The 11,352-nt window shown below is 34.1% G+C and overlaps 3 protein-coding genes across 5 annotated transcripts; 2 read left to right on the top strand and 1 right to left on the bottom strand.

Annotated features, from left to right (window-relative positions):
- Window positions 1–160: 160 nt before the first annotated feature.
- On the top strand, window positions 161–860 carry LOC18039646. The gene is made up of 2 exons (XM_006429817.2): window positions 161–570; window positions 734–860. Exons 1-2 carry the CDS (start codon window positions 220–222, stop codon window positions 821–823), a joined length of 441 nt encoding a protein of 146 aa, XP_006429880.1. The 5' UTR covers window positions 161–219; the 3' UTR covers window positions 824–860.
- A 2,952-nt stretch (window positions 861–3,812) lies between these two features.
- Window positions 3,813–7,499, top strand: LOC18039647 (probable protein phosphatase 2C 68). Of its 2 annotated transcripts, none has more exons than XM_024182217.1 (4): window positions 3,813–4,716; window positions 5,453–5,868; window positions 6,573–6,809; window positions 6,906–7,499. In XM_024182217.1, the coding sequence occupies exons 1-4, from the start codon at window positions 4,389–4,391 to the stop codon at window positions 7,146–7,148; spliced, it is 1,224 nt and encodes a 407-aa protein (XP_024037985.1). In that variant the 5' UTR covers window positions 3,813–4,388; the 3' UTR covers window positions 7,149–7,499. The 2 variants fall into 2 exon arrangements, with proteins under 2 accessions (XP_024037985.1, XP_006429881.1); XM_006429818.2 differs by having other exon boundaries at window positions 5,504–5,868.
- A 226-nt stretch (window positions 7,500–7,725) lies between these two features.
- LOC18038212 (actin) lies at window positions 7,726–10,676 on the bottom strand. 2 transcript variants are annotated; one of them, XM_006429819.2, is made up of 5 exons: window positions 10,573–10,676; window positions 10,116–10,182; window positions 9,627–10,020; window positions 8,498–9,111; window positions 7,726–8,057 (listed from the first exon to the last, which is right to left on the bottom strand). In XM_006429819.2, the coding sequence occupies exons 2-5, from the start codon at window positions 10,173–10,175 to the stop codon at window positions 7,992–7,994; spliced, it is 1,134 nt and encodes a 377-aa protein (XP_006429882.1). In that variant the 5' UTR covers window positions 10,176–10,182; window positions 10,573–10,676; the 3' UTR covers window positions 7,726–7,991. The 2 variants fall into 2 exon arrangements, with proteins under 2 accessions (XP_006429882.1, XP_024037987.1); XM_024182219.1 differs by having other exon boundaries at window positions 7,726–8,062.
- Between the last annotated feature and the right edge of the window lie 676 nt (window positions 10,677–11,352).

Raw genomic sequence — 11,352 nt, forward strand, 5'->3', positions numbered from 1 at the left:
ACTCACATGCCCAAACTTACATGCCCCTCCCTAACGGCTACATTCATAAATCTCTCCTTTCTAAAAAAAATAATAATTCAATTATTTATGTAAAATATCCTTCCAACGGTCCATTTCTCACACAACAAAACAAAATGGCGCCTCATATAAAATTGTCTCTTACGACATTTCGTTGCTCTCTCTCCCTCTTAACAATCAATCTGCTTCTTCTTCCCCCTAATGGATTCTGAAAATTCAAATGCTAAAATTCAACATGTGAACAAGAAATCTTCGGATGAATTGCTGAGAAAATTTGCCGAACTGGGTGATGAAAAAAAAGAAGCAAGAAAGGAGCTTAGGCTTGCGAAAAGGCGAAAAAGGATAATGTCGAGCAGTGGAAGAAGAGGAGGTGAGTATTGTGAGAGCCCTTTGAATAATAACGGCAGTGGAAGCTTAGTAGAGAGGAAATGGCTTCTTCCTCCGGCCGCGGCGGCGAGGCGGCCGCCATTGCTCCGGCAACTTGGGATTGGGAGGTCTCAGCTCAGAGCTAGGGACATCAGAAATAAATCACTTTTTGGCACCATTGAAAAGGTTACATTTTATTACGTCGGTTCTTTTTGGGGATACATTTTATAAAAAAAAATTAACATTATAAAGTCACCAAAAGTTTCTTTGCATTTTTAATATGTTCTGAAATTTAATGAATTCTTTTTTTAATTATTTGCATTTATTTATTTTTTGGAAGTTCGTGCAGACATGGCGTAAGACTGTGGAAGGGGCATCGAGAGTTTTCATGGAGAAGCATTACAACAGGCACAAGCGTTTGATAAACGATGTCGTTTAGCTCTCATGGTTGTTTTTCTAGGATTTTGAAATTTCATTTTGAAGAGAGTTCATAGTTTTGTATATTTTTAACATAATTTTCCCTTCTTTTTTTTTTCCTTCTATAATGATTATAGAATTGCTTGCTCTATTGCAAGGAATAAATCAAAGTTCAATTCTTGATGGTTCCTCTTTCTATGCACAATATCGTGTGGGTATGTATTTTGTATTATATACCGAAAATTTTTAACATTTAAATTATTATGATGTACAATAATAAAATATTAAGAAAATGTGTACAATTAAATAATATTGTCTTATATTAAAAACTAACTTAAGTCCATATTTTACATAGTGGGAAGGTGAAGACCATAACTATTAGAGTATCCTAGTTTAAATTCCAACTAATATGACATTCATTAATTAGATGGAGGTTAATTAATTTTACAAGTTATGAAATTCATTATCTTATAGATAAGTGACACATGTTATTGGGATTCAAGTTCAAATGTTGAGATCCCTAATATTATTATAAATGTTAATGCAATATGAACTTATGAACTGGTAACAAAAATAAAACAATATTAGTATATGTTTTAAAACCATAAATTGTGATATAATATTACAAATAGATAGTTGGTGTTGTAAATTTTAAGACTATCACCGATGTTAGTGTGGTTAAATTGAAAAAAAAAAAAAAACACTTCGTTACAACAGGAACGGCTCTTCCTCTAGGCAACTTAGGCAGTTGCCTAGAGTCCCACTATATATGAAGGTCCCAAAATTTTCTTCAATATTATAGCTATTAAATTATTTATTTATATTTATTATTATTATTATTCTATAATCTATAATAATCTTTGCTCAAATAAATTATCAAATTCCTACGAAATCTCTGTTTAATGTTATTTCATTTAAAACTCTATAAAAGTCACACATTTGTTAACTTGTTATCCATTATTATTTTTATCAATTAAAAGAAAAATGCACGACGCATTCAATGCTTTAGTGCATAAGGGGGAAAAAAGCTTTCTTTAATTTTTGCTTAAGAAAAAAAAATCAACTATTTCCATTGATCATTGTTGTTTAAAATTTCAATCCATCAAAGTTAAATTTTCAAATATTCAGGTTTTTTTTTTCCTATTCGCTTCTTAATTAGTTGTGTTATTCAATTGTTGTTGTTTCTTTTTTAAATAGTATAGTTGTTTTCTTTTAATTATCTAGCATAACTGTTTGCTTGTTTACTCTTCTTTCACCAAAAAAGACAAATTTTCTAATAGAAAATGTGCATAAAGATACAAAAAAACTTGGGAAAAAAAGAGAAGAATAAAAAATTAGTTTGATCTAAAAAAGGAGCTCTTGATAAGTTTGTCAAAAGTAATAAAAAAGATATAAATTAGAGTGAAAAATTAGTAATTGACGAAATTTCCAAAATTAAAATTGATAAAAACTTATTTAAGATCAACTAAGTCAAAAGAAAAGTTAAATGATTTAATTATATTAATAAAAATATATTAGCGAAATTAGAATATAAAAATATAATCAATAATTTTGCACCTAAGAAAGTTAGAAAAATTGATTTTAAATAAATGATTTTTTAGTAAAACTAATAGATATATTTAATTTAAATTTTTAAAAAATACTTGATTAAAATAAATTGTCTAAAATTTTAAAATTAGTTGAGCCGCCCCTGCTTTACAAGGTATTTGCAATAAAGTGTCAACATGTACTGTTCAAACAATTAGTTTTGAGGTATTTGCTTCATGTTCTTGTGCCAAGAACTTCATTGACAAAATCAAATTAGGCCGTTTGAACGATTTCATAGAAATACAATTGGGAAAATATGTAAATCCAAACAAAGTTCACAAAAAAGCATGCACTGAACAATAAAGCTTTCATAAAAAGCCTGCAGAAAACCCCAATCTATTGGAAGTACTTTTGGATGAACGTGAGACACACACACACACAGGAAGCACTTGTCCGATTGGACTTCGATGGCGACCCTACCAATAAATATATCACAAACGTTTGATGAATATTTGGTAGGGTCGTGGCTTGGGAAGCTGGCACCTTTATCTTTATTGCAACTGTCTTACGATTACATCAAAATTAATTTCGGGGCTGATGAAATTGAAAAAAAAAAAAATAAGGGTGAAAAATCGGTGAAGACACGAAGAAATACGGGCGATAGACTTGTGATACAAAAGACAGATTCACATGTCACGATATCACATGTATTATAAGCACTTTTAGATTTGGAAAACAACAGGCTTCTACAATCTACCAACTGGTAATTGCTGAAGCTTATAGCAACAAGCCACCTACTCCATCAAAGAAGCACTTTTTATTGGATTCCAGAAGCAGGGCATCTCTGCTTTTCTGGTTGGTGGTTTTGAAAGTTTATCGAGTGAATTTGTTTCCTGGTTCAGATTACTTTTTACACCATTTCCATTCATTTTGACAGATTGTGATCCAGGCTCTAATTGCACATCTTTTTCTCACTCTCCGGTTTTTTTTTTTTCTTTTTTTTATTGATTCTCTCTCTCTCTCTCTCTCTCTCTCTCTATGTCAAAACTTTATTTAGATAACTCCAATATGTCACGATTTTAAGGTCTCAACGATAGTTTTCTGATATTTTTAGTTTCTCATTAATTTAACGCACTGGTGTGATTCAGATGAAATTTTGTCTATTTCATACGCAAAATGTTTAAAACATTCAAATTTACAATCTATTTAGAAGTTTCCAAGTTGGCACAAAACTTTTAGCTTTGGTCCCGATCCCATGAAACTCTTGGGTCATTTCTCATCTCATCTATAATTTAGCGGCATGGGGTCAAGCTGTAATTTACATTCATTTAAAAATTAATCTTAATAATCTAAGAACATTTGATGACTAAATCATGTTATTATACAACTTAACAATATCCCAAAATCATTAATTAATTAATACATTTCACACACACCCAGCTTTTCATTTTTTCACTCTAATTTCCACTCCATTTCTTCTTCTCTACTTCTCTCTCTCTCTTTTCAAAAATTGACCACTTGCTTTCACAAACTCTAAAAATACGTTTCCCAAAAACACTTTCTTTGTTTCTTCTTTTTCTCTTCTCTTTCTCCTTCAGCCATTTTCGTCCTCTTTGTCTTTCTCTCAACCAACCAAAAAAAAAAAAAAAATGAAGTCTTCAAGTTTCACACTAACACACTCTCTCTCTCCACTTTGATCCATTAATTTCTTCCCACCTTTTTCCCCTTCTTTTTTCTTGAATCAGAATCTTGAACTCAACAATTAAAAGAAAAAGAAAGAATAAAAACTTTGATCCAACTCTTTCATTCTTTCAATCAATTTCTCTCTGTACTGCTTGCTACTTCACTTTGATCGGGTCACTCACTTCCTTTCATTCACCTTCATATAAAAAATTCAATCTTTCTGCTTCCTCTGCTTTAAATTTGCGATCTTTATTTTGCTTTCTCACTAAATTTTGAATTTTTTATTTGTTCTTTTAACTTGAAAATAAAAACTAATTTGAGAAATTCAAGAATTAGTGGTTTGAATCAAAAGGGTATTGCTGTAAGGGAAATGAGGGATGCTTTCTTGGTTGGCAAGGATAGCAATGGCTTGTTGGAGATCAGTGAGGCGATATGCGCGTATGAACAAGGATAATTTCAATTACAATGACATTGATATTAGTGATTCTGATTCTTCACATCAAGACTCACTTCTTTGGTGCAAAGACCTTGAGAAGCACTCTTATGGTGACTTCTCCTTTGCTGTTGTTCAAGCCAATGAAGTTATTGAGGATCACAGCCAAGTTGAGACTGGCCGTGATGCTTTCTTTGTTGGTGTCTATGACGGCCATGGCGGCCCTGAGGCCTCTCGCTTTATTCGTGACCATCTTTTTCGCCATTTGATGAGTTAGTATCTCTTCTTTCTTTTTTCTTTCTTTTTTTGGTGGATTTTGTGCATTGGTTTTGGTTTTTGTTTTTATTATATATTTTCTTGGAATTTTAATACCGGTTTAGGACAAAATTGGAATATTAAAATTAATGTTTTGTGCGCTTTGTTTGTCTGGATGCGATGCTTGATTGCTTGTTCTATAGTGGACACAAATAGTCTGATGTCGTGCAGAATTCATTTTCATTTGGAGTTACTTGCGCATTTGGTTTGTGAACGGAAATTGAGTTTCTTATTATTATTATTTTTTAAGTTTATAACTAATTGTGAATTTGGAGTGTGTTAATGGAATTTATTGTGAATTTAAAGCGCTCCTAATGTTGATTTGGAAATTGAGAATTTGGTTCCACGTCAAGCTCGGGATTCTTTTTAAGAAAACATGGTATAAGCTGTTGTCTGGTTCCTGGATCCTGTTTCGTTTCGTCATCTCTATTAGAGAATGAAACAAATTCTCTCATGGGTGAAGGATAAAAAGTATTTGAATTACTGTAGTTTTCACGAGGACATAATTGGAGAGACGAAAAAATGGTTTTCTATATTGAAGGCGCAATTTTGTGTGATAATAGTAGAGATGTATGTTTGACATATCCACAGTGATGCAGTCACTGATCTGTCCTCATTGGATGCTTCTAGAGCAAGGAGAATTTTCTTTTTAATTTGATATGCTTGATTTTGTTTTTTTTCTTTTTGTTAAAGACTCTAGGTATTTTATTGGGCATCACCAAGTAGTGCCTTGTTATTCTACAGGGTTTGCTCGAGAAGGTGGAACCATTTCAGAAGATATTCTTAGAAGTGCTTTTTCTGCAACCGAGGATGGATTCCTTACTCTTGTACGTAGGACATGTGGAATAAAACCAGTAATCGCAGCAATTGGGTCCTGTTGCCTGGTTGGAGTTATCTGGAAGGGAACATTATATGTTGCCAATGTGGGTGATTCTCGAGCTGTAATTGGTTCTTTAGGTAAATCAGGTAAGATAGTTGCCGAGCAATTGACTATGGATCACAATGCTTGCATGGAGGAGGTTAGACAAGAACTCAGGTCCTTGCATCCAGATGATTCGCATATTGTAGTGATGAAGCAAGGAGTATGGCGTATCAAAGGCCTTATTCAGGTTTGCTTATCTTTTATCTGATGTTACTGCAATTTTCAATTCCATGTTCAAGTGCACATGCTTATCGTTGCATGTATGGACCAACATTTGGGCATAAATTGATGATGCAAGGAAGTTTAATTGGCTTTTTTGACTCATTGACACGAGCAATTCTTTATCATATGAAATATGGAAGAGATAAAGACATTCTGGAACATAATATGTTTGTATTACTTGTCATTCACTCACCTTTGCTTATTAATTGACATTGTTTTAATTTTATACTGATCATTGTTTACAGTAACGTGGAGTTGCTTTGTCTCAATAAATATGGAAGAGATAACTTCTCCATTCCATGGTCCTATATATTACTACATATTTGTAACTTGGAGTTGCTTTGTCTCAATAATTATCAATCACAAGTTATTTCAATGGATTTTCTGGCCAGAAATATTCATATGAACGTCAAAATAAGATGAATTAAGAGTTGTTTGTTTCTTTTTGTTTTGTTAGGCATGAATTATATCAAACTTAACCTTGTATATGTTGCATGCTTCTCTGTATTGAAATTGACTCTCATTTTCAATCTCAGTTTAATACTTGCTGCATCACGAGATTCACAATATGTGATTTCCTTGAATTGGATGTCAATTAGGATTTCCTTACTTGAAACAGTTGCTCTGGTTTTGGTCTTTACGTTGTCTTCCTTTGTGTATCTTCATCAGGTATCCAGATCTATTGGCGATGCATACCTGAAGCGACCTGAATTTTCCCTCGATCCTTCATTTCCACGATTCCACCTCCCCGAGCCAATCCGTCGGCCTGTGCTAACAGCAGAACCATCCATATGCACGAGAGTTTTGCAACCCAATGACAAATTTCTCATTTTTGCATCTGATGGGCTGTGGGAACACTTGACAAATCAAGAGGCAGTTGATATTGTTTATAATTGCCCACAAGCTGTATGTATTATCTTTAAATGCATCTGGTTTATGTTTTGTCTTTTCTCTTCATTGTACTCACTTGTTTTTGACATTTTTTTTTCTTTTAAATGTCAGGGAGTTGCCAGACGGCTTCTTAAAACAGCTTTAAATGCGGCAGCAAAGAAAAGGCAGATGGGTTATGATGAGCTTAAGAAGATTGATAAGGGGGATAGGCGGTTTTATCATGATGATATTACTGTGGTTGTCATCTTTATAAACCATGAGTTGCTGGGGAACAAGATCTCTGTACCAGAGCTATCTGTTCGAGGGTTTGTCGATACTGTTGGACCGTCAAACTTTAACATTCTACAAAATTGATGCATAACTTGAGCCAGTATCTGAAATACCGCCCATTCACCTGAAATGGTCAGTTGGGTCGTGAAGATTGGCTTCAAGAAGTTTCTACTTCTACGATGTTTTTGCAGCACTTGATTGTTGTTTCTGTCGGTTTCTCTTTTTCCTAATCTCCTCCTACCGAGCTATCTTTAACCCAAAAACTATTGTCCCTCGATTGCTTAATTATTTTGATATGCCCTTTGGTGATAATGCATACAAAGAGGTTAAAGATTTACCTCTTTTGTGCAGTTCCACATGTGAGGCCTGCGTGCACTCAAAAGTCGTGTATTTTATTCACTGTATGTCAATAATAATATTGTACTTGATTTTACAGTTTCAGTAACCTCTATTCTGCAATGACTTTGAAACTTGCTTCAGATTACGCAAATGGCAAATGCAAGATGTCGACCGGGTTCCCCGAAAATTTCAATATTTGGTCTTATTTGTCTGTAAATAAACAGCTGGCTCTTTGCTCACTCAGAAGACTATATATATATATTACTCATGAAAGGAATACAATTGTTTGGCACTAAATTATAATGAGCTCTTGGAAGAAGAATTGGGAAAAGAATCTTTAATTCAACCCAAACCAAATCAGTAACAATCCAATACTCTTCTACTAACAAATAATAATGTAAAGAATTGAATCCCCCCATATTCATTGTTCAGACATCAAAGGACGAAAACACGAAAAAGAAACAAGAACGAAAAGGATGAGAAAAAAGGAGAAAAAAGAAACTTCGAACAACCGCTTGATTGGAAGAAGCCTTTCCTTAATACAAAATGTCTGGTATATGTTTCCTCATTGCATTTCTCTTTCCACGATTAGAAGCATTTTCTGTGGACAATTGATGGTCCAGACTCATCATATTCTGCCTTTGCGATCCACATCTGCACTCAAAAAAGAAGGAAAAGTGAAGAATACTTGAAAGTAACTTACGAAAAAAGACATGGCCTCCACAAAACTACATTCACTTATAATGAGAAGTCGAAGCTGTTGATAAGAAAAATTATGAAAGTCCTAGTTTGACAAATATATTTTATGTCTTTATGATTTTGTTTAGATTTCTCTTTGCGATTAAGACACTGTTTAATGCAGTATAATTGTACAAGTATTTATACTCCTGGTACTATACTAATATAGATTGCAGTTGTCTCAAAGTTCCATTTCTATCACAAACAACAACTACAATCTTGACAATTACTTGTCACTTGTCACCAAAGCAATAAAAAACAGGCCAATGTCAAGTTACTAGAGCTAGAAGTGATTTACATTTCATCTCTGTCTGCCACCTGAAACTAAAGATAGAAATATAAAATTATAAATGTACCTGCTGGAAGGTGCTGAGGGAAGCCAATATCGAGCCTCCTATCCAGACACTGTACTTCCTCTCTGGTGGTGCTACCACCTTGATCTTCATGCTACTTGGAGCCAATGCAGTGATCTCCTTGCTCATTCTGTCAGCAATACCTGGGAACATGGTGGAGCCACCACTAAGCACAATATTGCCATAGAGATCCTTTCTGATATCGACATCACACTTCATAATGGAGTTGTATGTTGTTTCATGAATGCCAGCAGCTTCCATCCCGATCATGGATGGTTGGAAGAGGACTTCTGGACACCTGAATCGTTCAGCCCCAATAGTGATGACCTGCCCATCAGGTAGTTCATAGCTCTTCTCCACAGCTGAGCTGGTCTTTGCTGTCTCTAGCTCTTGTTCATAGTCAAGAGCAATGTAGGCTAATTTCTCCTTCATGTCCCTAACAATTTCCCGCTCAGCAGTTGTGGTGAAAGAATAACCACGCTCGGTTAAGATTTTCATAAGGGCGTCTGTAAGGTCACGACCTGCCAGGTCCAGTCGGAGGATGGCATGTGGAAGGGCATAACCTTCATAGATGGGAACTGTGTGGCTGACACCATCTCCAGAGTCCAGAACAATACCTAAATAATTAAACACACACAATTATAAACATGATATTTAAGATGCATTGCCAATATCACAGTGAGTCCAAAATGTAATCAATAGGCTCCACAAGCAAGTATTATTCAACACAAAGCAAAAAAATAATTTTTTTTCCAACAACCTTCTATGGTTAATAATTCAGTCAGCATGAGATCACAATTGTCACCATTATGATTATGAAGTTCCACAGGAAATAGGCACAACTAATCAGGTCTGTGAGAATAATCGATCTAGTTATAACTACTTGAAAATGTGAACCCTGCCTTGATGGCAACTTTTTAACTAAAGGAATGACTATGTGATGCGTATATAAAGGGTTTGATCTTTTTGACGGAAAAAAAGGAAAATCATATCTAACTTCATAGATCACCTAAAATATACAAAATTTTTTAAAATCCCCTAATGTCCAAAAACTTTCACCACCCTGTATATCACAATTATCCACGAATCAGATTGCACAACAAAGAATCAGGCAATTGATAGAAGTGCTTACCAGTTGTACGACCGCTAGCATAGAGAGAAAGCACAGCCTGGATAGCAACATACATAGCAGGGGTGTTAAAGGTCTCAAACATAATCTGTGTCATCTTCTCACGATTGGCCTTTGGATTAAGGGGAGCCTCAGTGAGAAGAACCGGATGCTCTTCCGGAGCCACACGAAGCTCATTATAAAATGTGTGATGCCAGATTTTCTCCATATCGTCCCAGTTGCTAACAATGCCATGCTCGATTGGGTATTTCAAAGTCAAAATACCTCTTTTGGATTGAGCCTCATCACCAACATAGGCATCTTTCTGACCCATACCAACCATAACTCCAGTGTGGCGAGGGCGACCCACAATGCTGGGGAACACAGCTCTTGGAGCATCATCTCCGGCAAATCCAGCCTAACATAATAACATTGCCATTAAAATCAATCACAAAATTCAACTTCTGGGTTAATAATAGAAGATACATCGGATTTTGAATTTTGAATAAATACCTTCACCATTCCAGTCCCATTGTCACAAACAAGAGGCTGAATATCCTCAGTATCTGCCATTTTCTAACTGCAAAAACACAAAAAAATCATTTTTTATTGCACCAATCAAACAAATTTACAGCATTTGCCCGATGCCAACAGATCACCAAAATTCAAACTTTTGAAAGAAACCGGAAAAAAAAAAAACAAAACAGAATCCCACTGCCTATTCGAAGCATAAAGATTCAATTTTGGAAAGCAAAAAAAAACCCATATCAAAATCAAAACAATCCATATAAATAAAAAAAGCAGCCAATAATCTGAAAATGTCGATGCATTGTAATTCATTAAAACCGAATCTCAATCAATGAGCTTAATGAATCTAATAATTAAGATCACACCGTTAAACAACCAAGATCTAAGAACAAGAATTCAATCAAAGCAAGCAAAATTAGAAGCTCATATTGAAAGAACTAACCTTCGAATTTCTAAAAAAAATATTTTTTTTTCTTTCTTTTGTTTCTGTTCTGATTCTCTCTCTCACTAACGGACTTTGCGCTGTGCGTTAAGCTACCCGCCCTCTTGTTTTAAAAAAAGAGAAGCTCGTTCAAATGAAATCAAATTCCACTTAAATTAACCTCAAATTCTGTTTGTTTAAATCCTGGCCGTTCTTTTCCTACATCATCACATCTACGGACTATCTCTCCGCTCACTGCATTCGTGGCTACAGCTGGCTCGCTTTTGGTCTGTTTCAGACACAATGACTATTATACCCTTTACTTTTATTAAGATACCTCAACTACTTCTGTCACCGTTTTTTTTAACCATATTCCTAATATAGCGATTTTGATTTTTTTTATTAAGAAATATTACTTTGATTTTAAGGTAAAATTGCAATCAATCCAAACGTTTTATTTTATGTCTGAGTAATAATATAGTCATAAATTTTTGTATAAACTTATCTTATATAAATTGATGTAACATGATAAAATTAGTTAAATTAAATATCTCTTGGCTCACATGATTTATTTTCATCATTTTATATTTGCATTCAACTAATGAATTGATACCGCATCAGTTTGTACAAGAGTTTGTGGTTGTATCATCGTATCTTGATGTCAACGAAATTCAAATTTGAAATCTTAAATCCCTTTATACAGTCACAAATTATATAAGATATTTTTATTTAAATTTACACTCATGGCACGATTATATAAATTACAATTAAGATATTTTTTTAAAGAATTTATGTGTTATA

The sequence above is a fragment of the Citrus clementina genome, unplaced genomic scaffold (genome assembly GCF_000493195.1).
Source record: "Citrus clementina cultivar Clemenules unplaced genomic scaffold, Citrus_clementina_v1.0 scaffold_6, whole genome shotgun sequence".
Classification (NCBI taxonomy): Eukaryota; Viridiplantae; Streptophyta; class Magnoliopsida; order Sapindales; family Rutaceae; genus Citrus; species Citrus x clementina.